At 45.5% G+C, this 27,360-nt stretch overlaps 1 protein-coding gene across 1 annotated transcript in view; it reads left to right on the top strand.

Annotated features, from left to right (window-relative positions):
- Positions 1–27,360, top strand: part of USH2A (usherin) — a gene marked incomplete at its 5' end in the record, with an annotated part of 301,919 nt that overhangs the window by 121,881 nt on the left and 152,678 nt on the right. The window contains 5 exons of the mRNA XM_081124187.1: positions 1,589–1,792; positions 1,957–2,037; positions 4,552–4,749; positions 15,192–15,305; positions 17,390–17,551. Coding sequence (XP_080980313.1) covers positions 1,589–1,792; positions 1,957–2,037; positions 4,552–4,749; positions 15,192–15,305; positions 17,390–17,551 — 759 coding nt within the window. The remainder of the gene's footprint in view (positions 1–1,588; positions 1,793–1,956; positions 2,038–4,551; positions 4,750–15,191; positions 15,306–17,389; positions 17,552–27,360) is intronic.

The following is a 27,360-nucleotide window of genomic DNA, read 5'->3' as shown; positions in this document are numbered from 1 at the left end:
TTAAAATTTCCACGACGCAGTTTTTACCTATTTGGTAAGTACATAAAGATTTAAATGCCTTTGAGTAGGAAATATATGGCCTGCTCTACGAAGACTTTTAGGAGGGTATGAGTAAGGAGTTAATGAATATCTGAGGTGTGAGACAGTAATGACATTTTCAAGGCACTTAAGATGTAACAGAAGCTGGAAATATTGCGTTCACATAAAGGCTTCTCCTGACTTCAGGTTTCTGAGGTTAGAAGGAGCTCGAAAACCCTTTATATGAGCAAGATGACTTGGCCTTATTTACATCTAGGAGGGAAAAAAATCCCTGCCCATCAAGTGTTATACTTTAAAGCGTCCCAACACCCACCACCACGCTGGCCCTAGAAACACAGCTTAAACTGGAATTGTCATGTTATAATGATAGAAGTTTAGAACATCAACACAGACCCAAGGGGAATAATTTAATTTGCACTAAGCCTGAATCTGTAATACTGAAAGATATTTTATTTATGGGCAATACTAAATTTCTATCGGTATTAGCCACATCAGTGGTTCTCAAACCACTGACAAAATACGAAGCACAGTAGCTGGGGCATAGTAAGAACCCAATGAAATTAGCGATTATTGTTATTATGATTATTAGTAGTAGTATCATCATTGTTACTGCTATCCAGCATACATTGCAATTGCCTGGAAAGGTCTTTAAAAATGCATATTCTATGACCCCATCCCCTAAGATTCTAACTCAGATGCTTTGAGTGATACTGATCTTTACATGTGACCACAGGTTTTATACAGAGACCAGGAGAACATTCACCATATAGAGGGGCCACCACCTGAACTAAACTCCAGTTCCGATTAATCATGTTCACGTATTATATATTTTTTTTTCAGTCCATTATCAACAGCCTTAAAAATCTTCCCACACTTCTCAATTAGCACGTCTTTTCAGAGGCTCTATCTTGTGGTCATATTAGGGCTATTTTTTTTTTAATCCATTAATATTGCAATCTTCTTTGGAATAAAATGCAGATTAATTTTTCCCTGTGCTTTGGAAATGCCGGGCAACGTGCTTTGCTGAACATGTGCTAGCTCAGGTCCTGGGCATTTAGCTTAGAACGGTCCCTTGGGACCATGCCTGACCGCTGGGTTGGAAGTGACGGCCTGGCACACGGTGTCACAGGCCATGCCCCGTGGAGGGGCGGGGTGGGTGATGAGCCAGGCGCCTGGTGTCGGGCAGCCTCCTTCGGAAGGGCTACTGTCTGGCTCGTCAGCCCAGAGTTCTGGGCCGCCTTTTAGTTATTTGGAGGCCTGAAGAGAGATAACAAACACTTTCAGCTGAACTGAGTTCAATTGGATTATACTTACCAGCTTATATTGTTTTTCAAAATAACATAAATATAAACATTTGCTTGTGACAGCTTAGCCTGATTAAAAAAAAAACAACACAAGAGGAGGCGTAAGGATTCCCCAGAGGAGATGCGAGCGTTTCAAAACTGTACCTACAGCACCCCCCCCCCCCATCAGAACGAACCCCGTCGTCAGGAGCTCATGGGTGATGAGGGCCCCGGCCCCTCACGCCACGCGGCCTCCCGTCTGCCAGGTTTCGGCGGCTGCGTCAGGGAGGTGGCGTTCGCGCGGGGCGCCGTCGTCAGCTTGGCATCTGTGTCCAGCGGCGCTGTCAGAGTCAATCTGGACGGCTGCCCATCAAGTGACAGCGCCGTTAACTGCAGGGGAAATGACTCCATCCTGGTGTACCGGGGACACGAGAGGAGCGCTCAGGAGCCGGGGCTCAGGCCTTTCACAGGTAAGGAGCAGGTGCTCCCTTTGCAGGCCACACGCCCCGCCTCGTCCCCGCCTCGTCCCCGCCTCGTCCCCGCCCCGTCCCCGCCTCCCTCCCTCCCAGCCCACCACCCATCGCTCATCTGCACGCCTCATCTTTTACTTTTCCTCCCCCCCTTTCCATTTAAGAGTACCTGTACCGAGTGATAGCCTCGCACGAAGGAGGCTCTGTCTGTAGTGACTGGAGCCGGGGACGCACGACGGGAGCAGGTAGATATTATTTATCTTCAGATGCGTGTGTGCCCACACGTGCACATGCTTGCGCATCCGTGTCTGTGCAGAGAAGAGCGTCACCCTGACCCGGGAGCAGCCTGCGGTCTCGTCCGGAGCGTGCCTCGGTTGGCAGACGCATCTGCCGAGGGCTCCCGCGCCTAGTAGATGGGTGCTGTCGATTTTTCAGGTCTCCAGTAAGTATTGGCTCAGGCTTGATTCTTCCTGTTCACAGGCAGAAAGAAGTTCTATGTTGTCTTAAGAATTCAACAGTGATACGGCCTAGGACAGGAAACCTTTACAGACTGCACCCGGGCGGCTGACGTTGGGATCCCCGTAAAGTGGGGGTGGCCCCCTCTGGCCTCCCTCTTGCTGCAGGTGCATCTGAAACCTGCGCCCTGGCTGGAAGCACGTGCGTCTTTTATCCCATCCGAGCAGACGTTTGCCATGGTGTTGACTTTAGCAGCTGAGAGTGACTCTCCCAGGATAGAAATTGCTGATTGGTCTCATTTTCTTTCTTTTTTTTTTTTTTTCTCAGTTAGAGGGGAGACGACTGGGAGGCAGGCAGAATACATTAGGTCGCATCGCAGACAGCCGATTTGTCAATGCGCTGAGCCGCTGACAGTGACCGAAACACCGTTTTGCGTAATATTGTCACAGGAAGGCGTTCATCACAGAAAGTTTTGTGACTCAGTAGCTTGCTACCCTTTTGGGTCAGATATCTGACAGAAAGGCAAATGCATATGTGGTTTTTTTAAATTGATTTCAGAGAGAGGAAGGGAGAAGGAGAGGGAGAGAGAAACATCAGTGATGAGAGAGTCATGGATCGGCTGCCTCCTGCTCGCCCCCTGCTGGGGATCCAGCCCACAAACCCGGGCCTGCGCCCTGACCGGGAATCGAACCACAATCTCCTGGTTCATAGGTCAACGCTCAACCGCTGAGCCACGCTGGCTGGGCCCAGGGAGGACTCAAATTGACATCTTTTTGTAGGAGAAACAATGAGTTGAATGCGCTCTTCAAATCTTTTTCATCTTCAGAGCTTGGATAAAGCTCTGATATATAAAATATGCATCTGTTACTGGCCTGTCCTCTGCCCCCATTCAAACTCCCCTACTTTTAACAAACACACTGTAAAGGGCTCTTTCCGTCTGATTCAGTCAATAGGTATCTAGAAAGCGCCTCACTGACATAGCTTGATAGTCTCCCTTTTTGAGGACCACTGAGAAAATATGCAAACAGGGCTCTGAATTTATAACAACGATCTGACCACAAAGACTTACGCCATAAATTCATATTTACAATCCGGCCGCAACCCCGAGCAGCTACATGCTCCCAGGGGTTGCCGAATAATTGCGCTATTTAATTATTTTTGAGTCAGTTTTGCTCTGTCCCTTATGAGGAGACCATCTGTTAGACAGTCCTGCACTTCTCCGGGTACCACATTTCAGAACTAATAAAATCAGCCTCCCTCCTGTGGTCCCTCTACTTGCATCCCAATTGCGCGGCCGTGCGCTTTCTGGAGGCGCTCGCGGTGCTCCGACGGCACAGGCCCCAGCTCTCCACCTCTGTGCTTCCTCTCCTCCCCGGTTTCCCTGGACACTGTCCTTTTACTGGTCTGAACAGTCAAGTCAGAGAGGGAGGCGCTGGACGCGGGGAAACGGGAGTGACCCTCTGCCGGGAGGGCTCAGGGGTCCACGGGCAGCCAGGGCAGGCCTCTCATCCATCATCCTGCCAGGGGGCTCCTTGGGCTTCTTCTCAGCGTCCCCGGCGCGCTCAGCTGTGATGAAGTTTTTACTGATCAGAACCGTGGAAACACGTAATGACTAGTTAAAGGTATGGATTTTTGAAATTAGGGGACGCAGCTTGTAAGTGAGGTTTCGCTGTGGCTTTAAACTTTCTCATTCCCTGTTAGTGTTTCGTGAAACCCTGCAGAAAACGTCCCCAGAAGCGATTGTGTAGAATCTCAAGGACACCAACTTTTCCACCTCCCGAAATGCAGGGAGCCGTGTAACCTTATCTCATTCACATCCCATAGAATTTTGATTTTTTTTTTTTTAACACAGACTTGAAAACAGTCGCGTTTTGAAAACGAGATCAGACATTCGAGTACATTGGCGATATTTTTTTTTTTTGGCTACTGCATCGGAGATATAAAAGTGTCAAACCGCTGGGCGTAATAACACTCTAATTACCGTGCTTCGAAGGGGGGCATCGTTACTTTGTGTGAGCTCGTTACCTGCCCACCTTCCACCCCCTTTTCGGGTGATGTTTAGAACACGGCGGCCCCATCAAATGTTTCGGGAAGGCCTGGGCCAGGCTGGGAAGAACGTTATGTCCATGGAGTTTTGATGGTTTTGAAATACCGCTTAAGCCGAACGGCTCAGGATGTGCAGTCATGTTAAATCAGTGCTGAAAAGTTACAACTCTAATAAATTGTATTTATGCTAATGGCCGGGCCTGATTTACGGCGGCCACGGCCGTCTGCCTCCTCTCTTCTCTCTCACTCTGCCCCAGCTCCGCAGAGAGTGCCGCCCCCCGCCCGAGCCCGCGGCATCAATGGGTCCAGCGTGGAAGTGACCTGGGATGAACACGTCGAGGTTAGAGGCCTGATCGAGAGGTACGTCCTGAGAGCCTGCGGCCAGGACAGGGTTGCCGGCCCGCCCGCCACGCCCTGCGCCACCTCCGAGCTTGTGGACACCAACAACCTCACAGGTAACGGCGACTCCCTCCCGGAGTAAACTTACTCATTTCTTTTAGTTTGATGTTGTTAAGAGATAGGTTTTGATTGACTTCGGAGAGAGGAAAGGAGAGGGAGAGAAAGAGAGAGAAACATCGATGGTGAGAGTCATTGACCTGCACGCCCCCCTGCTGGGGATCGAACCCGCAACCAGGGCATGTGCCCTGACCGGGAATCAAACCGTGACCTCCTGGTGCACTGGACAGTGCTCACCCAACTAAGCCATACCAGCGGGCCTCTTTGTTTGATTTTAAGTAAAAGCTTTCTTCACGGTTTCTTTTCCCCCAAAATACATTATTTATTCATCTACTTTTGCCTGATTAAAAACAAGAACTGTCTAATGAGATAGGAGCCTGCATCTACCTGGAATGGCAAGAATAATGCCATATAGGATCACGTGCCTACAAGGTTGATATTCTCTCTGTCCCCAAAAGATTAGGCCACAGGTGTCTACAGCTCTCAAAACTCTTCAGACATCTCTTGGGGATCCCGTACATACCAGACACCACCAGCTGACCTCTGTCACCAGGCAAAATTGCAGCCTTTGGGGTTAGCCCAAGTTCACAGCACCATTATTTATTGTAAAATCGTTGATTAAATCTAATCATGTCAAGGCAGAGGAGCACCGGAGCTCCAGCAGTTTGAGGGCATCCCGGTGAGTCGGTTTCTCACAGGGCAGCATGCCAGGCGGCCCCTGGAGTGGGTCAGACTCACGCACACCACACGCGCGCCCCGGGCTCAACTGTGTGCACGCGTGTAACAGGACAGCGGCTTACAGCTTCATGAAATGTGAAAGCCCCTGGAAATAGAAAGTCAAAGTTAAGCCTTTGACCAAAAGAAGTAAAATACATCCAAAAATCTGATGTAAAAATACTATTTTCCTCTGTCAAAGAATTTTATAAAGTAAAAAAAAAATCATATGGATTTTGGAGTAACCTTAATTATCTTCTCCGCAGATCTATTGCTCAACCCCCTCCAGCCCTTTTTATTTAAGGCTCTTCAGACTGTATAGCTCAGATATACCAACAGTTTTTTTTACAGAATCTTATTTTTACTTCCTTTGTCTTTATTTTTACCACCCGATAAAAATCCACCCTGATTTAGTCCACAGTTTGACGTTTCCCAGTGGGCACATTGTAGCTAAGCTGGCTGGGGAAAAACAGTTTATCACTAAAAATTCTCAACCTACGTTTTCCAAACGGGCACTCAGTAAAAATGCTGATTCCTGGGCACCGCCTGCAGACATTCTTTGGTCGGGAATGTGGCCTGGGTGTTGGCATTTAGGTATTTTTCTCAGTGTCTGCAGGTCGTGTGAAGCCAGCATCGGGAAACCCTGGTAAAAGCAGAGTCTGACCAGCGAGCAAGTCTCAATTTCACCCAGAAATTCTTATGACAGCTTTCACCTCCCGACTGAAACTTGAAAAGTTAGGACAAAAAAATGTCAGCTGTCTTTAGAAAAATGACAAAATATTAAATGTCAGTAGATAAAATTAGCAAAGGAAAATATTAGTCATAGACATAGACAAAAAATTAAACGAAATGATCATCGAAAGGAAATGGGAAATGATGGTCAGGTTTATAAAATGCAGAAGGCAAACGGGGAAAAAAAAAAAAAGATGAATATTAACTAAGGGAACTGGGAGACTAGTGAGGCCGAATATTTACCACTAATGAATTTGGCTACCAGAGGATTAAATGAGATAAATCCCAGAAGCGTGGAGAGTCCAAGGGTTAACAGCCCCACTCAAGAGCAAATGGGCCCCTGTGGGCCGCAGGCCGGACGCTGTGCCCTCCTAGGGCCAGGGTTCAGAGCAGGAGTTCTCGAAAGTTCATTTCGGCAGCTGGAGCCCCAGGGTAGAAAGCCCTGCAGCTACCACTCCAGTGCGTCTCTCGCCGCCTTGCAAAGGGCTCCAATTAACGGCGGGGCTGTGGCTGATTTTCCCTCCAGCCCTGTTAACATGCGAAGCGGCTGCCCGGAGAGACAACCCTGGCATTTGCCTTCAAGCCCAGGGCTGCTCCGAAAGTGACTTCTCAATTTGATTTGCGATTTTTGTCAAGAAAGAGTGGGTTCAACAATCTGCACGTGGACAATTATTTCTTTTTTTCTTTAAGGTGTTTAAACATGTAAACTTGATTATAGGCATATTTCGTAATGCTAAGGATTGCCGGTACATAGAAGATATTTTTCTCAATTTTTTTATTGTATTACATTGAGCCGAAGTCTAGGAGTTAAGTCCTTTCTCAAATGGAATAATAGATAACAATAATATTTATTATTCATTATAGTTTAGCAGGAGAACCAATAATAATCTTTCAGGTGGCCCGAATAAATCTAAATTTGTGTAGAAAAAGAAAGGAAGGACAATTTAATTTAGAATACAGCTTTTGTAGGGAAACTGGCTCAGACGTCATATGCAGTACAAGCTCATCTACCTGAAGCAAGTGGGTTACGTACTGAAAATCTCTCGTTTTCTGTCTTCCGCAGCTAGCACTAATAGTTACCGATTCTCAGCTCTGTTGGTCATAAGATGATGCCTGGATTGCTTCAAAAAATGCAGATTCTTGGGCTCTGCACACAAGATTATGCATACTCAGAATAATACTAATAGTGTTTTATCCTGCCGAGTTCAGTCCTGAACTACTGGTTTGTACTAAAGTCTCAATAGTGTTAAAGTTCGCTAGTTTTACGAGATAATATCCAGAGTCATCACAACTTAAACGTATATTTGGAACTTAATATATGTATTTCTAAAGGGAAAAAATATTGATGAGTAGAATCTAAATATCAGTTCTAAAACTTACACCTTATAGGCCTCACACGCTGTGCATTTGTAATTAAAAATAATGGAAGCTGATGTTGCCACATTGATACTAATTACACAGAGCAAGAAATGCTCATCTATTAAAAACACAAACATCATATACTCAGTTTCAGCCTACTGCTGCATCCGGCCTTTGCTATCTTTTTGTTGCTGGTTTTTTGTTTGTTTTTTGGTAAAATACACATAACAAGCAATCTGCTTTTATACCACCAACATATAGTCCAAGCACACTCACCAAGTATAATATTATGTACAATGTTAAAGTTTTATGTGGGAAAAACAGTATAGATGAGGTTTTCATTTTCAGTTGATTTCACCGGAGAGACAGAGAACCCAAAACAGCAATGATTTAAGCAAGATTAAGTTTTTCTCCCTCTGGTGATAGACGTTCAGTTAGTATCAGGTGGAACGTTCACAGTGCCAGGGTCACAGTGCCTACATTTCATCTGCTGTGCCATCCTTAGGGACAAGGCTGCTGCTTCCTCGTGGCCCACGATGGCTGCGTGAGCTCAGCCATCCAGTCTGGATTCCATCCAGCGGAGAGAAAGATACGCACGTTCACTTTAAAGACGTGTTTCAGAAGTTATTCCTTCTGTAACCTCTGGTTACAGTCTGTGGTCAGAACGTAGCCCCATGGCTATACCTAGCTGTGGAAAATGTTGGGGACTCTCCTTTTTCAAAGGGGCCATTTGCTCAGCTAAAAAAATATATATATATTTATTTAGTTTATTGTGAGGAACAGGAGAATATATACAGTGTGGTACTTAGCGGTCTCTGCCACAGTAGCCAAACGTCAGAAGTAAATTTCAAAAATTCCTTTGGACGATAGTATTAAAAAATGAATTTTGAGGGAGTCTGCCATTTTTATAGTACTTCATAAATTAATATTACACCTTTGTAGTTTATTACAAACTCTTCCTTTCAATGTAAATCTCAAAAGAAGTTGGTCTGAAAAAATTCACAGGACAAAAATATGGCCTGTGACATAAATAATAAAAATAGAGATGATGTAATGTTCCTGCTTAGCTAATGTAGAAGAGTTTCATTAGGTAATGCAGCGCTGATGAGTTAATAGTTTTGTCTAAGTTCCCTGAATACATAATGCGCCTGGACCACTGGTACCTTGTGGCATCTTCAGACAGAGCCTTTTACAAGGTATTTGTTTTACTGGAGGCAGTAAGAATTCAGAGAAGAATGTAGGTTTCTTTTTGGCAACATGTTGTATCAAAAATGATGTTTATATATAAGATTTACTGTATTATGATCATCAACTAGGCATGTCTATAGTTGATATAAATACATCAAGGTTACCTATCAGATTTGATTTAAAAAAAAAAAGTCGCTTCAAATTTTCTGTTTTCTAACTTTTGTGGCCTTTTAATATTTGTGATAGATTTGGAACTGATCAAAATGATATATATTTTATATAAAAGCCCGATGTTACAGTCGACAGCGACACACATGCACTGATATGAATGGCATTTCTTAAGAATCCGTCGTTTCGTAAGGGAATCTTACAGGCTTACGTACTGGCTCATTCTGGGAGACAGACATGCTGCTTTCTGTTGGTGCATAGTAGGTCTTAGTAATGAATTTGGATCTTTTAACGCATTTTAAGGTGGATTTTAAATGAAATATGCGCTGTAAAAAGCACGCTCCTGTTTCTAGTAATGTTTCTTCCATCGGTCGCTTGTCCTCTTGTGGGCCGGAGGCTTAGGTCAGTGGCAAGAACGGTGATCTTGGGGTCAGGGGACAGGTTCTACTCTCAGCTGTGCTGCTGGATTTGGGCGACACATTTCACACCGTGTGCTTCAGCATCCCTTCCTGCAGGGGATCTGGGTCCCTGGGCAGTAAGGGATGACTCCGTTTCTGTCCCTTCCTCTCTGCTCCGGGAGTCCAGCCTTGTCTTGAAGAGCTCTGAGGACTTGAGTGTCAGCCCTTTAGGTTAAATAAAGAGTCACCATGAGCGGGCGCCTCCACCCTGTTGCAGAATTGGAATGACAATGACAATGACAGAGAAGGGCTGTAGTTCCAACCACAAAGGCGCGGGTTAAAAACTCCAGGTTAGATGTCGGCCTGCTAGGAGAATCTTAACTGAATAATGCTTTGAGGTCAATAAAAATCATCGTTTACCTCTTTCTTTAAGACTGGGATGCGGCCCTGTGTTACACAAAAGAAATAAAAGTGTAAGGAGATTCCTTTTCCTCCCCGTAAGCATCAGAATCGGTTTAGTCTCTGATCCCAGGGACGTGATGTGCTTCACTCCCTGCTGGGATTTTTAAAGGAAGCCAGAAAGTCCATTTGAAGGAAATACCACATAAAAAAATTGTTTTTAGAGTTTTCAGAGGATTGTCTTAGTTTTGGGGTATGTGCGTGTAGCGTCCCACCTTTGGGCTAAAATGAAAATTGACTTTCGTTTTCTAAGTAGTAGGGACCCTTATTTTCATTTAAAATATTACCAAAAACACGAGGAGAGGAAAAAAAAAAGCCGCCTTCCTGGGCCACTGAGGACCGGAGGAGACGCATCCTGGGTGTGTTTCCCCATCTCTGTGAAACCGTTACATTTTCATCCAATTTTTACAAATGTCATTATTCAGTTTCATGGGGTCAGCGTGTCAAAATGTCTGTGTTAGAACTTCGATTTATTTCCCACACCTCCTTTAAGGGGGCGGAGAGCGTGGGTAGCTGGGTTGATTTGCTCTCTAATCCACACCCCGGGCGGGTTTGCAGCTCCGAACTCGCTCGGAGACGCGTCCTTAAAACCCAGAATTTTTCCACGCAGCCGCGGCATCCCGGGCCGGGAGAGCGGCCTCCTCTGCTTCCTTCCCCCGGCCGGCCGGTTTTCTTGCAAAAAGCGGGTCCTCCCGTTGGGTCCCCGGGTGGCAGTGCCAGCTCCGCCCGCGTGCCACCCCTCGCCAGATGGCCCTCTTAATAAATGCCTTGCTCTTTGCCCAGCTCGCTTTCTTGATCCAAATGTGAAATGCCAGCAAATAAAGCAGAGCATTGTCGTCTGATGAGTTCTCTGGAGACCGAGCAGAGCCCTGGGGACAGGAAGCTAGAAGCCGCCTTTCTGTTTGCTGGGCCTGCTCCTAATTCCTGCTGGCCGGGGGCAGAAGACAGCGTTTAGATCACAGAAAATGTAAAGGGGGACCAGGGAGAGGCAGAGACAGACAGACAGACAGACAGACAGGGTCTCCAGATTACTGCAGATGATTTGATGACCTGAAAGTCCTCTTGGGTCTTGGGGCCCACTTGAAACATTGTGCCTGGTCTTTGCGGGTCTCCCCTGGACTCTGGACCCCGGGCAGGCGGTCGCCGCGTGCGGACCTCAGCGCCAGGCTAAGAGCGCAGCGGAAAATGAATGGGTAAGGAGCGCGCGCAGCCGGGGCTTTAATTGAATTAAAAGCTGGGTGACATCGACGCAGACACCTGTCCAATTACAGACAGGCCAAGGTGTTTACCGCTGCCGTAGAGGCGATCCGGAGATGACAGGAATCTTTCCGCCCACAGATTAACATAATGAAGGGGAACAGATTACAGTGGATTCGGGCCAAACACCTAGGCTGGCGGCTGGGGGGGCGGGGCCCACGCAGGGCTGTAAACAGGAGCCCAGAGCCTGTTTCTTCTCCAGATGCCATTTGCTGGGCTGGTGTGGCTCAGCGGTTGAGCATAGACCCGTGTAGGATCCAGGAGATTGGGGTTCGATTCCCGGTCGGGGCACAGGCCCGGGTTGCGGGCTCGATCCCCAGCAGGGGGCGTGCGGGAGGCAGCCGATCAATGACTCTCATCATTGATGTTTTCATCTCTCTCTCCCCCTCTCCCTTCCTCTCTCTGAAATCAATAAGAACATATTTTAAATAAGTAAAATATAAGGTGCCGGTTTGCCGCGTGCCTCCAGCTGAGTTTCAGGAGCATCTGTACTTGCCTGCGTTTAGTCGGAGGCGTTGATCGCGGGATCTCAACGTCAAGGCTGCCCCCTCTGTTGTCTCCCTGCCTCCCCGGCCCACAGTTCAGTGACAGGCCCGGAAGCCCCCACGCCCGGTGCCAGCTCTGCGGTGACTCTCTCAGGTCGTCCGGGCTGCCTCCAGTTGTTAACATTCCTCTTCAGCTCCTCTGAAACTGGAGGCGAGCGGAGGGGGAAGAAAACGTTGTAAATAATCATCTAAGCGGTCAAAAGAAACAATCTCCGGTACTTTGCTGGCTCCCTGGGGAAGGCGTGGGGGGGGTTCCCTTCTAGTGAGGACAGGTAAGAAGGTGAAAAGCCTTCATTTTGAGGTCAAACATCAAGTGCCCACTTTGGGTAAAGGACCATAATAACGGCTGGACGGTAGGACAAATAAAGAAGTAAAGGAGCCCCCCCGAATCGGTGTGAAGGGCTTGAAAATTGCAAGGTGCTCAGGGCAGGCTCTTCCCCTCTGCTGTGGGACATCCTCGGAGCATAGCTTTGGAGCCACATCGCCCCCCAGCTCTTAAACTTCCTCCCCTTCCATCAGGACCCTGCCCCCCGTCAGCTTGGGCTCTCTGCACCTACCAGGCCGCAGTTCAGAGGGACTATACTTAACCTACCCTCCAACTCCCTCGGTGGCGAGGCAGGGTTTCTCCATGTTAAGCATTAATGCAAAATGCATTATCGCTTAGCACTGGGCGTCCTGGGCGCCGCTGGTGCCAGTGATTTTGATCCGGATACCAAAGCTGCCCAGTTCCGTGGGATAGTCACACTTTTAAGACATCAATAATGCCTGCTTTATGCTTATGGAAGGGTGTTTGTTTTTTTTTCCAACTCACCCTCTTCCATTATCAAAAGGGACTGGCAGTTTTCCTGACGTGGTGGGGACCGTTTTCTCATTTCACAGAGGTTTGTGACTGACGGAAAGGGAGAGTTCGAGAGGTCACCCAGCCTGCCCGGAGGTAGGGACAGTCTCCTCTGGGATGTGTCCCCAGGAAAGAGATTTACACCCAAGCCAGTCTTGAAGGCCCTCACTGTCAGGTGTTCATTGTAAACACCCCACGGGGTCCTAAAGGGAAACTACCCCACTTTCTCTTACTGGGTTTTCTGTGTTTGCAGAATTCGTGCCACATCTTTCTGTCTAGGGTTCCTTTATACATATGTCACAGTATATAGTTTTCAGTGCTTTTTAAATATTTACTAAAATATATTTTTTTTAATGCTTACCCGAGGGTATTTTTTCCATTGCTTTTCAAAGAGAGAGAGAGAGACATCAACGTGAGACAGACACATCAATTGGTTGCCTCCCACATGCACCCCAACTGGGGCTGGGGATCGAGCCTGCACCCGAGGTACATGCCCTTGACCGATATCAAACCTGGGACCCTTCATTCCGAGGGCCGAGGCTCTAACCACGGAGCCAAACCGGCCAGGGCAACTAAAATATACTTTCAATAATCATCCCATTTTTTTCTGCTTGTCTTTACTTAAGTTTAGGTCTCTTGCCATCTAGGACTGGGAAGTCAGGTCTTGTAAGTGCCTCTTCCCCCTGAATATATACAGGTCCTCTGCTTTATATACTCATCTCTGCATTGCGGTTATGTTTAGGGTCCCTCTAGCTCTAACATTTTCTCAGGTTAGAAACGTAGAGATCGGTTCTATTCCAAGGCTCCCTTCCCGGAGGTATGTAGAAGAAAAATTGATAAATACCTTTTGATGATGATACATAATCATGATGGTTCTACTTTGCTTTCTCCTGGAGAGTCTATAATGTAAGTCTGATTCTGACACTTACAGCAAGGCCACTGGGTCACTCACTCAGCCATCTCCAGGCGCATGTCCAAGAAGGGCTGCCTCCCTTAGCCTTGGAGAGAATATTCCTTTGCTCTTTCTTTGGCAGCCGTAGAACTTTCCCAAGCGTCCACTCGAATCCATCCTGGTAAAGTCCCCATTCTAAGAAACAAAAGAGAGAAGCCACGTGTCGCGAGCGATGGGATGACGTTGCTGTTTTTCCGGTTTAGTGAAGATCCTCTGTTCAGTTGACCGGCTCCTGCTTGTACCCGAGCTGATGTGTTGTAACCTGACGAGAGAAAGTGCTCAATCCTTACACTGCTCCTCTTACTGAAACAGATAAGACTAATCTGTGTTTAGGGAAAATTTTTCCCGTGATTGGATGAACCTTGTCTCTGTCACAGGGCGTTGTGAACAAGATCCCCACTGGAAATAAGAAGAAAAAAAAGCCATAGTCTTCAAAGTGTGTTTTACAAACCACCCAAAACTTTCCACCTGGGATTCAGATGTGGCAAGAACCAAAACAGACGATGGCTGTGGTCTTTGTTTCATCCTGTCTCTTTGCTCTTTCAATTTTTAAAATCATCTCTTGGGGGAGGGAAACGTGTGTGTTAAAACTTGTGTGTGTGCCCAGCTGGGCGTGGCTCAGCGGTTGAACATCTACCTGGGATCCAGGCGATCAGGGTTCAATTCCCGGTCAGGGCACATGCCCGGGTTGCGGGCTCGATCAATGACTCATCATTGATGTTTCTGTCTCTCTCTCTCTCCCTCGCCTTTCCTCTCTCTGAAATCAATAAAGATATATTTAAAAACAAAAAAAAACCCAACAAAAAACTTGTGTGTGACTGATGTAAGCTGTCACCAATATTGGCGCGTTAAAACAATTACCAAAGGTTTGCTCCATAAAGGGATCCCATGACTGGGGCCATTTTTATATCAGAATGGTGACAATCTCTGTGCTTAGGATTAGAGACAGCTCTGGAAAACGTGTGAAAACACTGGTGAGAAAATACCCAAATTAGATTTTTGGTACTACTTTAATTCACAAGATTCGCTAAATCAAGAGCTTCTGCCTTGATTATGAAGACCGGTAAACAAAATATGTTTACATTTCTACGGGTACTTTTAATTGCTGAACAAACCTTATACATCTACCACCAAGCCAGGTTAATTCACCACTTCCGAGTGCAACGCTTCTGTTGAGGACAGGTGTTTTAATTAAATTAACTAATAATTTTTGCAAGTAGAAGTTCAAAAGCGTCATGATCTCATTCGCTAATTGTCCAACTATGTTGATTCGCGTGTTTGTTTGCCGCAACATGAACAAAGAGTTTGTATATGTGTGTGTCCTACTGTTAAAATAATGAAGCCGCTCTTGGGAGTAGCATTTCCTGAAGTGTGTTAATAGATGCTGCATACAAAGGACTCGGGTTAGACAAGCCTGAGAAATGGTAGGTGGAGGAAAATGAAAGCGTTTTGTTTCCGCGGGAGGCCCAGGGCCCTGGAATGGGGTAATGTACGCCTCAGCTCTCGGATGCACTGGGCTCTGCTTCCCGAACTCTCGGTGGCACCCCCATTTCACAGGGCAAGTGTCTCAGGGCACGCATGCTTTGAGAAACACATACGGTAAAATGGTGTTTTGAGCTGTCTTAATAAGTTGGTCTCACTTTTTTTTTTTTTTTTTTTACTAGTTATTGCATTCTGCAGTGAGCACACCGGTTGGAAAATGAATTAGAGGCACATGTGATGGTTTGATATCTCTTGGTGTCTCTCTCTCAACACACATGCACACACCCATAATGTTCTTTAGAGCAGCTTACAGTAAACACGCAAACCTCTTTTCTCTCTCCCATTACAGGCGTATTGACGGGCTTGCTACCCTTCAAAAACTACGCGGTAACCCTAACTGCTTGCACTTTGGCTGGCTGCACCGAGAGCTCACAGGCACTGAACATCTCCACTCCACAAGAAGGTAAAGTAATTTCAAAGGTCTTGACTTCCCCCATCTCAGTCATGAATAATAAAACAGGAGAAGAGCTAAATGCTGCAAGGCCATTTGCTGGAAAACCCCAACCTAATTTGATGACAAAGTGCATTGCCAGGCCATAATTGCTCCATTTTTGGGGGGGGTGCAAAAATGAATCAAACTCCATACCCTTTAATGACATGCATCTTTAATAGCTGTAATGCAGATTAATGGGCTTTTTAATTGCTGTTACATTGTTCATGCAAGAGCCTTGTCATTAATATGAAGCATCTGAAAGATTAATGAAAGCTTCCTCATTTTACTATGGCTCAGAAGTAAATCTAGAGACAGTCTGACTAAAAAGAATTGATTGTACAGCTCAGTATGAAATTGAGAACCAAATGGTTGATTTCCACGGTCTCTCTTAACTGCCCAGCACCAGCTCAGGCAACGATTATCCCAGTACGATGGGGCCTCTGCTCGCCTCCTTCCGACGCCAGCCTCCCTCTTGCTGTGCTTGGAACTCATGTGCGTAAACGGACATTTCGGGGAGCCCGTGTTAAGATGGCAGCGAGAAATAGGAAATATTTCAGCAGCCCAAAGGGCAAGCTTTGCTCGAGCATCACAGCGCATCCCTTCAAGGAGGAAAGCTCTCAGAACCTTTGAAGCACTGTCCCCCCCGTTCCTCTCCCCCGGGTGACAGGGGTCGTGTGTTGCTTGTACCGTCTGGGGATGAAGTTATTTAGGGGCGTTCAGAGCTTGCTCTTTAGGGGTATATAGTCAGCCTTTCTCTTTCCCAGTATCCATTCTCCCCCCTTTCTCCCCCTTCTTCCCAGGCCTTCTTTTCAGTTGTGTAGCAGGTGCCACTTGCCCAGATGATGTGTGAGAGAAGGTCGGTGCCCGTGTGGGGACTCGGTGACAGAATAAAGGACTTGGTGAAATCCTTTATTCCTTGTGCTGTGCACCTGACCTCAGCAGAGCCCCTCACCTGGGCTACATCACCCGTGGCCCATCTTCAGTGTTTTCTCGACGCCTCTTTGTCTCGTCTGCTGCGAACAGCAGCTTTTCTTCATGTGTCACTGCTTCTGCTGGGGACACGAGCATCATCTCAAGTGCCACCCCCAGCTTCAGTGTGGGGAAGATTGTCCTCTCTCGTTGCTTTCTGTGCAGCTGCTGCATCCCCCGTCCAAGGTTTTGCCTTGTCCCCTTCAAATCTCCCTCACAGCTGTGCCCCAGAGAGATGCCCACTCGTGCAGCTCACCTTTCCCTCCCAGGCCTGTAAGGAATTCCCGAGTTCCAGTTTTTCTTTAAATTTATCGCCATCCTGGCCGGGTAGCTCAGTTGGTGAGAGCGTCATCCCGATATGCCAAGGTTGCGGGTTTGAACCCCAGTCAGGACCCACATAAGAATCAACCAACAAAGGCATGAGTAGCTGGAACAGCAACTGGATGTTTCTCCCTCTCCCCTCTCCCTCCCTCCCTCTCTAAAATCAATAAATTAAAAAAAATTAAATTTACTACCAATAGGTATGTTTAGGATCCGTTTTTAAAAGCTTTTAGTTCCTATGACTCCAACTCATTGACCATTACAGAAAATGAACCAACTCCCATTTAAAAAAAAAAGACTTGCACAGAATCTAGTTTTCCTATATAATTAATTAAATTGCTTCTGTACCTTCTGGCAATTTCCATGGTTATGCACACGCTTCTTTATATCTTGTTACAAACCACTCTCACCAGTGCGGCCTAAGACCAAAAGCTTCTGGAGGGCAGGGGCCTTATCTGCTCCACCTGCTTTCATGGGCGCGCCCCCCGCGATCGTGGGCCGCTCGCGCTCGTGATGAAGCAACGCGCCCGGCAAGTGAACCCGCTGGGACTTCCCATCCATCACCCATGCAGATTCTCATAAATTCACGACAGTCACTTAGCACTCTTCCTAAAGCAATTACCCACAAGCTGCCCGCGAATCAGGAACATTCCCGTGCGTGGGACTTCAGGTTTAGTCCGTGATTTATTGGTTTGGGTCTGAAAAGTTTGCATTGGAAAAGTAAACTAAAATTAGACTCCGTAAATCTCTCTTCTCCCCCTCAGCTCCACAAGAGGTTCAGCCGCCAGTAGCCAAATCCCTTCCCAATTCTCTGACGCTGTCCTGGAGTCCACCCAGAAAAGCCAATGGGATTATCACTCGGTACTCCCTGTATATGGATGGGAGGCGGATCTATTCAGGCATCGGGGAGAATTACACGGTCAGAGGTGAGTAAGACTTCTGTACATATCAGTAAGGAATTATAGTCTGTTTTAGAATATGTGTGTATTATATCATTGCAAACCAGTGTGTGTGTATGTGTGCGTGTGTGTATTTCCCCCCAAAATGCATACACACCTTTAACAGCTGACAGCTCAATTATGAAAATGAAATGTATTTTAATAGACGCTGCTTTTACAATTATTCAAAGCGGGTGTATACAATTTTGGAGGGCTATATACATATGTATCTGTATTTCAGACAACAGTAATTGATAGTTACCTGAGAATTGGTTTTAAAAATTGGGTTGGTTATTTTTGTCCCCTGTTAAGCCACTAAAATTGTATGACTTCTGTGGTTACATCACACTTCCGGTGAAGCCAAAGCTTCACCCAAGGGTGTCCCACTGTAGAGCCCACCACCCCTTACCCAGTCCTTCTACTGATATAACTTGGCTCAGGTGCAGAGGGGGCCTTGGGGATATATCACCACAAAGAGCTAAGCATCTGACTCCTTGGCCTCCACCAGGTCCCAGGACTGAAGCTGGGACCCACATGGTCCCCAGCTGCACATTGATGAGTGTTATGTTCTTACATCTTTGGTAATTTTACATGTGAAAATTTGTTTGTATTTGTATGTTTGGCTACTAGTTATACCGAATAATCATGCTTTTCTGCACGATTATCAGCCATTTATATTTTACTTTAATTTATCTGATGAGCAAACACTTAATGGAGCGAGGAATGATTTTAAAACTTCTTCAAGAGCTACATTTCATACCCGGTTTTCCCTGGTTACAGTCATCGTTACTCTTTAAAATTCTTTACCTTCTACGCCCTCAAAACTTCCTTGATAACTTAGCTTAAGGCCCCCCAACATCGAACATGTCCCCAGTATTTTCCTTACCCCACTTCATTTATTTGTAGCTTCCTTTTAAGTTCTGTGACGTGCAGCCAAGGGGTCTGGCAGCCATGGTGGGTGTGGGTAAAGCAGATGAAATGCCCTCCAATTCAGAAGCCACTTAGCATCTAGGTGGTTGGAGGGTGGTGTTTTTTTTTTTTCTTCTTTCTCTTAAATAGGAAGCATTAAAAGTCAAAGGCATTGCTGCACCTTGAGTTAGTACAAAATATATTTAAAAATGCATACAGTTCAAATTTTTTGCCTTGCATAGGCCATAAGCTAGTAGTATGGTGGGTCAGTCGTGACACTGAAAAATGAACCCAGTTAGAGAACCTCCGGAAGGCTGTTGATGTTTGCGATAATAAATAGCACACACTTTAAGTCAAACTTTTTCATTCTGTATTCAAAGGTAATGGATTTTCCGTAACCATAGTAACCTTGGTGTATTTCGGGATAAATACATGAGGTATATACATTCTAGTTTTATTTTTGAATATAAACTACCACATTATATATTACTAATAATATGAAAAATAGGATGTAGGTTAGGGTAATGACAGCTTAAACTAGTATGCATTTTTCTTCTGCAAAAAATAAATATTTATCAAAAGTATAGGTTCAATTAATTTTTTCCCCCAGTTTTGTGGGATTCCGGTGGTGCCATTTATCTTTTTTTGCAAGATCTCCATTAATCTCTTATTTCTGTCCCATAACAGATTTTTTTTTTTTTTTAAAGAATTTTGAGGTGGAAACAATTGCCTTAAAGCTTATGATTAAAAACATTATCGAAAGATTGAAGGACCTCCATTGATATCACCAGCAGAGCTGTTGTGGGCCACTTAAGATGTGTGTATACAGTATGTTCATAAATAGGTAGGAAAAAAAAAAAAACCCACCTTTTGTCTCTTCAACATACTGGGATTGTTTCAAAGTTCAGGCTAGATAGCATTCTGATTGATGACGACTCTCCAAGCTGTAGCCAACCAAATCATTCTCATTTAAATGCGCACCCTACCAGAAACGGGCAATCTTTAAGAAGTTCCTGAGATGTCTCGGAGAGGCCTGCAAAGTTTTCAGAAACAAGGGGTGCAAGAGAGGGGTAACCATGGAAGTACTCTGTGAGCCTAACAAGGAGGCTTGTATGAGTTGTACTAACCGGTGAAGAAAGAGGGGTGACCTCTTTGGATACTTCTTTTTTGCACGAAACATAAATTGTTCTGGGTTAGCCCAACCTAAGACATTACTGCTTACAACTACTGAAGCCCCCAAAGGGGAGAAGGTCACTAGGGACTCTATTAACCAGTCTGACACCAAACCATCACCCAGGTATGTTTTCAAGGGTATCATCTAATCTACAGTCATCGTAATGTTTGGGGAAGGGGGTGGGAGGTGGGGGTCCTGATTCCAGCACCATGGAGAACCCCCCCCCACTGGGGTTCTCAGGACCTGGGTTTCTGTCTCTGAGAATGAGGCCTTCAGATGAAGATAACAACAGTGTAAGAAGTGTGTGTGTGTGTGTGTGTGTGTGTAAGAGAGACAGAGACCGAGAGAAGGGAAGGAGAGAGGGAAAACAGATGAATTTCTGGTAAAGTCAGATAAGGCAATAAATATTTATATCTTTAAACAACCAAAAGCGCTCAAACTTTCTGTCTTACTTGCCAAGGTCAGACAGAATCACGTATAAGCAGCAAAATAGCCATGTTCATCTTGAACCTTCCAGGCACTTAAGTCTTATGGTGAGAAATTTATTGTGGAAGACGCTGTATGGCTTATGGCGTCATAAAAAATAAAAAAATAAAACAACAGCATTTAAAGGTTAGGTACGTCTAACCAAGCGCTGTGAGGAACCTTCTCAACACCCTGCAAATCTGAGCTAAGTTATATCCATTCAGACTGATGGTTTCCAAAAGACCCTGTCTTCGCAAAATAAAACCTCAGTTTGACCTTGATATTTTCTTTAATTTGAGGTTTCTGAGTAGCGCAGTGCAGTGCATGGAAATCACTCCTCCTCCATAAAGTCATGTTACCGAGGGGGATCCTGTTGACATGCTTGTGTTCCAGTCTGTGAGGCCCAGTATTAATAAGGCGGAATGTGTGAGGGCTTTCAGGTACGGCGGTGATCTCATCTATGAGTCACTGGGCCTCTCTATTACTAAGTCATACTTGTGCCCTTTCTATGTCATAGAGACAGAGCATTAGATTATACCAAGTCTGGGGAACCTTGAGGAGGCAAGGGGAAAAGCCTGAATTAGAAAAAGAAGCGAGGCTTTAGAATCTCAGAGCTGAAAAACAGGCAAGCCTAAGGGCCGGGCGGGATGGCCAATGGCCCAATGGCACAGAGCTGTGAATGTGCGTCTCATGGAAATAAAAGAGTCACAGTTGCATGTGACTGAGCGCCCTGGGTAAGGGGTCCAGAGCAGTGAGAGGCAGGAGTCGAGGTGTCAGAGGTGTTCAGGTGTGCTCAGGTGTTTGAACTTGGTTCCGAGGCAGAGGGGAGCCACTGAAGGCTTTTTAGAACTGGGGTAGCCTGAGCTCATCTGCATATTTGAAAGTAAATAATTGAAAAATGACATTACTCTGAAACAGCCATGGGTGCACCTGGATAGCTGTTTTCTCCATTCGTTGGGTGAGAGGACAAGTAGGTTAGAACTTGAAATGCCAGAAGCTAATTGGACTTAACAATACAGATGGCAAGGGGTTGGGGAGGAGAGGAGAGAAGGGCGTCGTGTTTATTTGTTAGCAGATCTATTGTATTACATTTCTGTGCATCGGTCAGTGTAAAATGAAATCTACTTATTTTAAATCCTTTTAGATGGTGTTTAAATATTTCCCGATGACACAATCTGCTCAAGTATTTACCCTTGGTGCAGATTTCCATTAACCTTGTTGCAGATGCTAAGCCTACAACTGTATTTTTGGAGGGGCCTCGATTACGGAGCAAAGCCCAGTGACCTCATTAGGAACCACATCTGGACACGCTTTGTCTCTCTATCCGATTTAGAAAATTCAGCAAACTATAGGAGAATACTTCTATTAGCAGACCTACACTCTCAGATTCTTAAGTCATCCTTTCTCTAAAAATAAAGACAGAGAGGGATTAAAACGTCTAAACTATAAATGATATAGTGAAGTACTCAGTGTATAGACATCAAGGATATTCAATGAATTTAGCTGCATTGAATATGTCAGAAGAAAAGAGGCAGAGATTAAATTCAAAGCACTCTTTCCTCATATCTAACTTTTGTCAGTCTTTTTTATTGCTATTTTTTTCCTTTATGGTGGTGTGTAAGTGATTTTGCTTAAACTTTCAGTCTAGTCTATAATACTTTCCTTCATAGTTTCTTCCTTAGGTAGAAAAACTTAGATTTTTCTCACCCCCCAAGAACAGGTGAATATTTCCTGATGTCTTTGTTTTTCTTGATAACTTGTACTTTGAAAATATTTTCACATGTACCAGCTCCTTGGAGCCTTTACATGACACAATCATATAAAAGTTAAACAGATGTATATCCATTTTGTAGATAAAGAAATAGAGATTCAGAGAACTTAATGGATCTGCCTGGATTCATGAAGTTGGTCAGTGATATAGCTAGGACTAGAATTTGGGTGCTCTGCCCCCAAGTCACAGATCTCAACTAGATGAGATTAAAGTAAAAATGCTGGGAAATTCCATGACACTGTGACAATCAGCGGTGTCAAAATATTAATATAACATTTATATCTCCGTCACATCATCAATGTATTCCGAAAGACAACACGTCAATTAAAATGTCTCATTCGGATGTTAGCTTTATTTTTTAAGTTGGAAGGAACCCTACTTATTTTAGATGGGAGCTGTCTCATGCTGAGCCTGCATAAATTCAGGCGATAAAGCGAGAGGTTATAGGCCTGCAGAGTGTGGTCTTGAGAGGAGAGAGGAGCCATTTCTCCAAAGTCAGTAATGAAAGGTTGTGCGTGTAAACCTGGATTTTTATAACTCCCGGCCGCATGACCTCATATCTTTTTGTTTCACTTAACCATGGACACGAAAGAAGAATATATCCTTTGAATCCATCCCAGAAACGGTAGTTTGCTAGAGCCGCCATGAGAAAATGTCAGACCGGGTGGCTTAGGTAGCAGGGATTTATTTTCCCACAGCCTTGGAGGCTCGAAATCCAAGATCAAGGTGTCAGCAAGTCCGGTTCCTCCTGAGGCCTCTCTCCTTGGCTTGCAGATGGCCACCTTCTGGCCTCAGCCTCGCATGTCTTCCCTCTCTGAGTGCTCATCCCTGGTGTCCTGTGTGTCCAGCTTTCTTCTTCTTATAAGGACACTGGAGTTTGTTTTTCTGAGTTCACATTGGCTTAGGACCCACACTGAAGGCCTCATTTTATCTTAATCACCTCTCCAAAAACCCCGTCTCCAAGTACAGCCACATTCTGAGGTCCTGGGGGTTAGGGGTTCCACATATGAATTTTGGAGGGGTGCACGTCAGGCGTAACAATAGGGATTTTTTGCAATGGTTGCACACAGCTATGGGCCAAGGTAGTAAACATTAAATATTTATTTGAGCATTATTAAACACTATTAGAACAAAATATTTTTGAGAATACTGATTTGTGGTTCTTTCATTCATTGACTTACTGGCCTCCCACTATTCATAGATCTTTATTGTGTATCCCGAGGCTGGGACAGTGTATTAGAGTTTGAGTAAGGACTGGCCTGGTGCAGCAGGACATGTGAGGTCCTCAGTTTTCCTCTGTGTTCCCACCTCTCGCTACTTAGCTTTCTCTACTAGAATTATTGGTTGACCTGGTTGTCTTCCTCGCTAGGTTGCGAGCACCTTGAGGGTGGGGACTGTATCTTTCATGTTCTATCCTGGAAACGTGGAAGGGCATAGGCATGTAGAAGGGAAACAAAGATCGTTTTCAAAATGAAGGACTAAAGGAATCAACTTTTTTCTCTTTTTAGAAATTTACGTATATTTTCTTTATTTTTTAAATATGTTTTTATTGATTTTAGAGAGAGAGGGAGGGAGAGAAACATTGATGAGAGAGAAGCATTGATTGGCTGCCACTTGCATGCCCCCTACTGGGGATCGAGGAATCACTTCTTTTCATTTATGAGAAAAGGAGACACTATGTAGAGAACTTGTCCGAATACCAACTGGTATTCAGAGGGGTGCCCGAGAGAGTAATTTGTCTGAGACTGACAGCCAGACCTAAGGTGACTGTTAACAGAGAAGTGACGTGTGCCCCAGTGCTTGCCACCCATTGGGTACACATTTGCTTCCTACTTCCCCTTATTGCACAACTACAACGACTGTTGCGAAGCTCACAAGCACAGAATTTGTGCAAAACCTGTGAGAGGTGCCATCCCAGGGCTACAAATAGGACTCATTTCATTATGTTCAAGTTTGTTAAAATCAATCAGCTATTTTTAACATTTATAATAGTGATGTGATTAAATTCTGTGCAATCACAACCAAAATCTTGGAACATATTTAAACATAAAATAGTTGTTTTCCTATGCGGGGGAAACTTCGGAGGAGTGTTAGCGAATGGCTTGAGACTTCGACAATGGCTCCCTGCTCGTTGATTAAGAATCTCATTCCCGTGTTCGCTTGTCCTTCCCAGTCACATTCAAGCCTAGAATGGTAGAAAAAGAGTTTGAGTTAAAAAATACATATAGAAAATTCAAATAGGGTTTAGGGAAGTTTGTTTCCTACATCCTGAGTTTTAAAGGCTCTTTTGCAAAGATCATCTTCCTGTATTGACCTCTCTGCATTTTATTCTGTCCTGTTGTGGAAATATATACAAGTCCAGCAACTCCTAGGGAAATACTACCAAGTTTTCAGATATTTGAATACCTATTTCATGTGGGAAGATTAAAAAGTGACTTTCTGCCACTCACGCAGGTCTATTATGCAAAAACCAAGAGGATGCAGTCCATGAATTCTATTAGGTTGGAACTCTGGTGTCAAAAAAGACTCTCGAGATACTACGAAGCGATTTCCCCCTCCCTGAATCACTGCAGTGAAACTAGGCTTGGTTTTCAAAATATAAATCAAATAAATGTTTTCTGTAAAGCTACATACCTTTAGTGTCAACTGAACTTCCACAAACTTTTGAGTATGCATTTCTCAAATTCAGCATCTGTAGAATTCCTGAAAATGTGAGCATTTCGGGAGTTAATAGTGACATCCATGCGGATACATTACCTTTAGTTTTGTGTCTCTAAGTAGTTTGGTGCTAATATCGTCATTGTAAATTGTTGTTAATCAGTGACACTCGAGCTCTTCCTTAAATGAGTTTTTTTTTTTTTTATAAGTAGCAGTTCGGTCCCCATCATAGGAGATACACTATAATTTGTAATTTTGCACAAATATTCTCAAATCATTTACCATTTTATGCCATAAGCAATATAAATTGAAGTGCCTTACATACCAAATGTCTATACCGGATAAAGCACAGCCTCTCTTAAGTTTAGAAGACATAACCCCAACCTGTGTCATTCAAAAGACATATCTGAAGTTAGCTTGTACATATCCTGTTATCTGCTGTATCCCAGGGTATAAAATAGGTAGCAGGTGCCCGACAAATATTTGTGGAGTGAATGAATAAATACATGGCAAAAAGCTGTTCTGAATGTGAGTTGTAAACATTTATAAAATTCAAAAGCCAGTTACTGCCTCCCCAATCCTCTCTCTCATAGGATAGATGGTACAGAAGTAGGGTGTGTGTGTGTGTGGAGAGAGAGGGAAGGGGAGATACTGCTCTAGGGCCATATTATTTATAAGAGTACCCAAGAAAAAAACAATCTTGGGCTTGTTATACTATAATTTGTTATAAATTGGGTATTAGGGGCGCCCAGGCATCCAGACTGGAGCCCAGCTGGCTCAGAACACTGTCGGCCTAAGGAGTTTTGCATGGGAGCCTTTCGTTGTCACCGGCCAGGGAAGGAAGGAGAGGGAGGAAGCATCATTCCTCATTAGCACAGCTGACAGTGGTAGTTTGTGTGTTTTTCTCTCCACACTAGTGACTGTCAACTCCTAGCAGGCTGGGCTCCCCCAGCACGTGCCACCAGTGACTAACCTGAGAGAGAGAGAGACCAGGGCTCCATTTGCTTATAGTTAGTTTTCTTGTCGCAATAAAATGTTTACTATCCAACCATCGGGAGTGTCCAAGGCACGGAGAGTCATTAGGAGAAGCCCGTGAGACCATGAATTCTTGTTTTCAGAGTCGACGATGCTGTGGGTGCTTGTGACTGGTGGCAGGATGCTCACAAGGGAGAAACTATGCGGAGCACAGACCGTGCTCCGTGCATAACGTAAACTTGGGACAGGGTTTTGATGGAAGGGATGCTCCTGATGAGGCGGAAAACAGAAAACTTGTTGAGTTTAGGAACGTCGTTCGGGTGCAGTTTTACACGGACGCGCTTACCGGGGCGAAGGGATTCCAGCTCTGCTGGTGAGTTTGAAAGGACAGGAAGGGATGTTGGTGACGGGTGTTGCTCACCCGGCCAAGGAGAAGCAGGTTCCAAGGGAAGGATTCTGGGAGGAGCCGAACGATGGGCAGTGATGTGCAGGCTAAAGTAGGCCTCTGTTTTCATTCATCGCAAGGTCAGTTTTCGGGACCCAAAAGGCTGAGCACGCGGTTGTAAAGCAAGGGCTGTGCCCCTCGGGGTTCGGGCAGGACTCGATGGCCTCCAGACGCCTGTGGAAAACACACCGCCGCCCCCTCGACCACCTGCCTTGTGCTCTCACTGAGCCATAACCCAGAAGCGGCCTCGGGCCAGACTCCTGGTGACAGAGGAGAGGCGGTCAGTAGTGATCTAGATGGTTCCAGTGTCTTTCAACATCCAGGTGGCGGCTCCTGGGAAGGGTGCCCAGAGGGGAGAAAACAAACTCAGGAAGGAGCTTTATTGTTTTATTCAGAAGTTGTTAGAAAAGCAGCCTGATGACACCCATCAGATCATGGGCTGCCTTTTAATTTTCTAACGGCAGGCACCGGTAAGAAGATAGAAACTTCTCGGTTTACACCAGGAGTTAAAAGAAAGTCATTGCCTCCTTCTCGGTTCATTTTGTAAATTGAGATCAATGGAATCGTCTGAACAACAGCACGGAATCAATCTGTAAAACAGCGTATAATTCATGGCCAGGACTGTAAATTACAGTTGGCGGGACAGGCACCGGGGAGGTTTCCACGCGCCGGGGAGCGTTTCCACGTGACGTGTCTCGGGGTAAGGCCCGTGGATCCGTGTCTGCTGCGTGTCGGAGGGATCCGTTTGCCCCTGCCCCCCGCTCTCTGTGTTTGATCTCATGCAGACGGTGCAGTCAGGCAGAGGGGAAACAAGACGCTGTTGCTAAGGGGCCCTGACAAGCAGCGGCCTCGTGTTTTCAGGGCCCCCCCACCCCCGTTGACGGCGCTCAGGTTTGTGTACATACCTGCGATTGCGGGAATCCATTGATCCATTACGTTGCCCTTGAAGGGCCTGATCGCCTCTGTGGAGACGTATTCCCCGGCCAGTGGCGGCTGGGCAGGGGGGAGGGAGCTGTTATTATAATCCTCTTGGCTTTCAATTTGAAATTGGTGGTTTTGCTTAGGGCTTCACCCCCGAAGAATGCCTTAGTCCTGCTTCCCCTGGAACCCACTTTTTCACTTTTTCACTTTTTCAGACTAACTCTTTAAAAACACACACACTCATTTGGCCTGGCCGGCGTGGCTCAGCTGTTGAGCATCAACCTATGATCCTGAAGATCGTGGTTCGGTTCCCGGTCAGGGCTCACGCCCGAGTTGTGGGCTCAATCCCCAGTCGGGGGCGTGCAGGAGGCAGCCGATCAATAACTCTCTCATCATTGATGTTTCTATCTTTCCCCCTCTCCCTGAAATCAATAGACATCTTTTTTTTTAAATCACCCATTTCCGTTGTTCCTTTTTCA

The sequence above is a fragment of the Miniopterus schreibersii genome, assembly GCF_964146895.1.
Source record: "Miniopterus schreibersii genome assembly, chromosome: 21".
In the NCBI taxonomy this organism is placed as follows: domain Eukaryota; kingdom Metazoa; phylum Chordata; class Mammalia; order Chiroptera; family Miniopteridae; genus Miniopterus; species Miniopterus schreibersii.
This window is presented reverse-complemented; position numbering and strand designations above follow the sequence as displayed.